The sequence below is a fragment of the Sinocyclocheilus rhinocerous genome, unplaced genomic scaffold (assembly GCF_001515625.1).
Source record: "Sinocyclocheilus rhinocerous isolate Xijiao unplaced genomic scaffold, SAMN03320098_v1.1 scaffold7353, whole genome shotgun sequence".
Classification (NCBI taxonomy): Eukaryota; Metazoa; Chordata; class Actinopteri; order Cypriniformes; family Cyprinidae; genus Sinocyclocheilus; species Sinocyclocheilus rhinocerous.
Window position 1 is genome coordinate 7,122 of NW_015655621.1, and position 3,892 is coordinate 11,013.

Genomic DNA, 3,892 nt, shown 5'->3' on the forward strand with positions numbered 1-3,892 from the left:
CACACACACACACACACACACACACTGACCAATCGTCATACTCTTTGTTGTCCCCAGAGTGAGCGCATCTGTAATATCTCTTTCCCCAGTCTGATCCTCATTTTCCGCGGGGAAAGGGCTGCTGTTGCTATAGATACTGCATCCGCTGCCTCCGCTGCTGTCACTGAGCAGGTGCTCTCTGAACCCAGTGCTGCTGGAGTGACCTGCTAGTCCAGTCTCCCAGTCTGTGAACGTGAAGTTCCCACTGCTGCTTCTGCTGGGGACACGCAATCCAGCAGTGCCAATACTTTCACTGCGATGGGGTTCCAGAGGCCCAGCCTCCTTAGTGGGCTTAAAGAGTCCCCCCAAACCCCTGTCCCGCTCTTTCCCTGGTGCCCTGCAGGGGGTGCTGTTAGAGTTAATAACTGCAGACACACGCAAAGGTACAGACACCGCAAAGGGTTCCGAAATGTTGAGGGCCTTCCGTTGTTGCCGCGGCGACGACTCCAGCGGAAACAGGCTGCCTGGAAAAGATGGTCTAGACGATCCACTACTGGCAGATCCAGAATACAGCATCCGACGGTTTTTGGGAGATGTGGGCTGGCAGCCGCTGCGGTCTTCACCTTTGAAAACCTTCAGCTGTTCTGGAAGAGTTTTCTGCAGTGGGGATAAAGATGGAGATGCAGAGGAGGCATCTGATGCTCTTTCTCTTTTCTCATTCACACATCCTCCCGAAGCAGTATGAGGATCTGAGTCCCATTTTGGATCCTTCTTGTTTGGATTGTAGTCGATATCCGAGCCCAGGGTTCGGGATTTTAGACTTGGGATAAAAATACCATTGCTTCCTTCTGTTGGTGCTTTGTGCTCATCTGAATGGGAGTGAAAAAGAGAAAACTGGTGGTGACACCTAACCTATGTACAGCGGCCCCAACATTTTTTCACACTTTACCCAAAGATAAAAAAAATGTAGAATTAATAATATTAAGCATTTGTTTGTAAAACAAAGCATGCCATTCATTAATGTGATAAACTGCACTTTCCATGAACTTTGAGTTGATACATTCACTTGAAAACATTTGATTAAATAATTATTTTTTTCTATTATTGCAGTACTGCAGAAACTAATCTAACAAACAGATAAAACCAAGCCTCCTGTCATGAACCTTTTCTGTAATACTATCAATCCATATGCCGTGTGTCAGGCTGATATCTTAATTAATTAGCTGCTTTTTCTTTTATGTGAATTAAGTTGTTATTTTTAATATATAATGTATCTTTATATACATATATGCATTTATTATATACATCAAAATTGTTTTAAATCTTTTTAGAGAACTGCAAAAGGACAGCTTAGTAAAGTAAGTATATATGGAGATCTAGCCCCACCTGCTGCCTGAAAGGAACAGAGAGAGTCCATGCTTTTGGATGGCCTTATAACAGGTTTTTCTGTTCAAGAGAGGAAAGAAACATAAAACATAAATCTGGCCATACTATTTGTTCTTCTTCTTTACTCTGCACTGATAAAAACAGATCATTTGGACCAAATTAAAAGAAAAATACAGTAATGTATTACAGTAACATGCATTAGTGTTTTTCAAATTGGTTTTGGGTCAAACTTTAAATTTTGATTTAATAATAATAAAATATATTTATTTTCCCAAAGACAAAAACATTCATACAAAGTAAAAAGATTATTTATTATAAACACCTTATTTATTTAATTAATATATTCTCTTCAGACATAAGCCAAAATGTTACTTCATGTAGGTCAATATAATAATCTTTAGGCCTTTAACGTAATTCACCATTATTAAGGTGACATGTTTTTAAAATATGTATAATATTTTCTGACTCTAGGGTCAAGCAAAAAACAAAGTTTTTTTTTTTCTTCTATGTGGAGTGTTATTTGCTTTTGCAGAAACCATTTAGACCAATATGAAAATGCATTTTATTAAATGACACAATTGTTTCAGTGTTTTACCGTCTGCAACACTCACACTATACAGTAGGGTTCATAGTATAGGGTTTGAACTTCATGATGCTTTGGCCATCTATAGGGCTCTCATCAGACGTCGAGAGCAACATCGTGCTTGTATTATTGCTCTGATGTCTGCTGCCCGAAATATCATAAAGTGGCATTTTGATTTCTGGCTGCACCTCCTCTTTTGTGTTTTCCCTTTTTGGGAACTTTCGTTTCTAGACACTAGAAAGCTTCTCTCGCTCTCTGTCTCTTTCTTACCAGAGGGATTTTGGGCTCTCATAAACACACTCCCATTGCGACTCAGCTTCCCTTTAGAGTCGATGACAGATCGCCCAAGACTGAAGATGGACTTCCACTTCTTAGATTTTCCTGAGAATTTTCTCCTGTGTTATGAGAAGATTTCAAATGAAATGTTGTTCTCTAGGTCAAGCTTTACAGTTTATGTGCATGCTGTACAGTTTCAGTATTGTGCATGTTAAAACCTAACATACACATGCTATAGGGAGTGTGTGTAGGCTTGCGTAAATATATCATACCTGCTGTCAGACAGATCTATTACTGTGTGGTACATTGCAGCAGTGCTTGTATCTGGAAGGCTGTTCTCTCTTTGTCTCTCTCTCATCGCTGGATGGTTGGGACTGAGAGAGCGAGCCTGCGCCTCTTCCAGACTCATGAGCTTCATGGGGCCAGACTGCGTGCTGGCAGGCAAGGTGGCGTACTTCTCCCCACACGCCATGCTGGGGCCTACAAAACCACGAAAACCAGTTCCATGTAGCATGTCTTGAGAATAACATACTTTGCATCACTAAAAGAGCTCAAAGCCTTGTTCTATCACATGGGTCCTCAACTCTGGACCTCTGGATGCTCCAACCCTAATCAAACACACCTGAACAAGCTACTCAAGGTCTTCAGGATTGCTACAAAGTTGCAGGTAGGTGTTTAATCCAGGTCGGAGCTAATCTTTGCAGGAAAGTGTTGAGGAGCTGTTCTATCAGTATATATAAATGATGGAAAAAGTAATGGCTGAACACAATACTTAAAAAGTATTTTCATTTAGTGTAAATTTAGTATTATTTATATACTTTAATATACTTTTTATTAACATTTTGATTTAAAAAATATATATATTTTAGTTAGATTTAGTCATTTTGTTTTGTGTGTTTGTCATTTTAATGTTTTTTTTACTATTTAGGTTCAGTTTATAGAAAAGTTGGAACATTTTGTAAAATGCAATACAAATTTTCTTTAACCTCTATTTAATTGACAAAAATTCAAAGAAAAGATCTCTAATGTTTTCACTGACCAACTGAATTGTATTTTGTAAACATAAACAAATTTAGATTTTGACGGCTGCAACACACCCTAAAAGAGTTGGGACAGCGGCATGTTTACAACTGTGTCACATCAACTTTTCTTTAATTACTGTTTTTAATCATTTTTAAACGAGAAGACTAATTGCTACAGTTTTGCAAGTGGAAATGTTGCTCAGTCTTGCTTGACACAAGACTTCAGCTGCTCAACAGTAAGTGGTCATCATTGTGTATTTCTCCTCTTCATGACGCACCATGCATTTTCAATAGGACACAGATCTGGACTGCGGGCAGGCCACTGTAGCACATGCAGAATGAAACCTAGCATTGTCTCGCTCATATAACCATGGACTTCCCGGGAAAAATGTCACTCTGATGTCAGTATATGTCTCTGTACAGTCCCAGTATATGCCTCAGCCTCAGTGGTGCCTTCACACATTTGCAGGTCACCCATCCCATAGGCACTGATGAACCCTATTTCATGACAGATGTTAGCTTGTGCACCTGATAGAAGTCAGGATGGTGCCTTTGTAGAATTCAATGTCTGTTTTTCCCAGAAACAAGTTGAAATGTGGACTGATCTGAGCACGGCTCACTTCTCCACTGTATTTCTTATTATCTG

At 39.5% G+C, this 3,892-nt stretch overlaps 1 protein-coding gene across 1 annotated transcript; it reads right to left on the reverse strand.

Moving 5' to 3' along the window:
- Window positions 1–17: 17 nt before the first annotated feature.
- Window positions 18–2,700, reverse strand: LOC107718846 (rho GTPase-activating protein 31-like; the record flags this gene model as incomplete). The annotated part of the gene is made up of 4 exons (XM_016526088.1): window positions 2,497–2,700; window positions 2,219–2,343; window positions 1,366–1,425; window positions 18–848 (listed from the first exon to the last, which is right to left on the reverse strand). Coding segments are annotated over exons 1-4 (1,216 nt in total), but the record flags the coding sequence as incomplete, so codon positions are not given.
- Window positions 2,701–3,892: the final 1,192 nt, after the last annotated feature.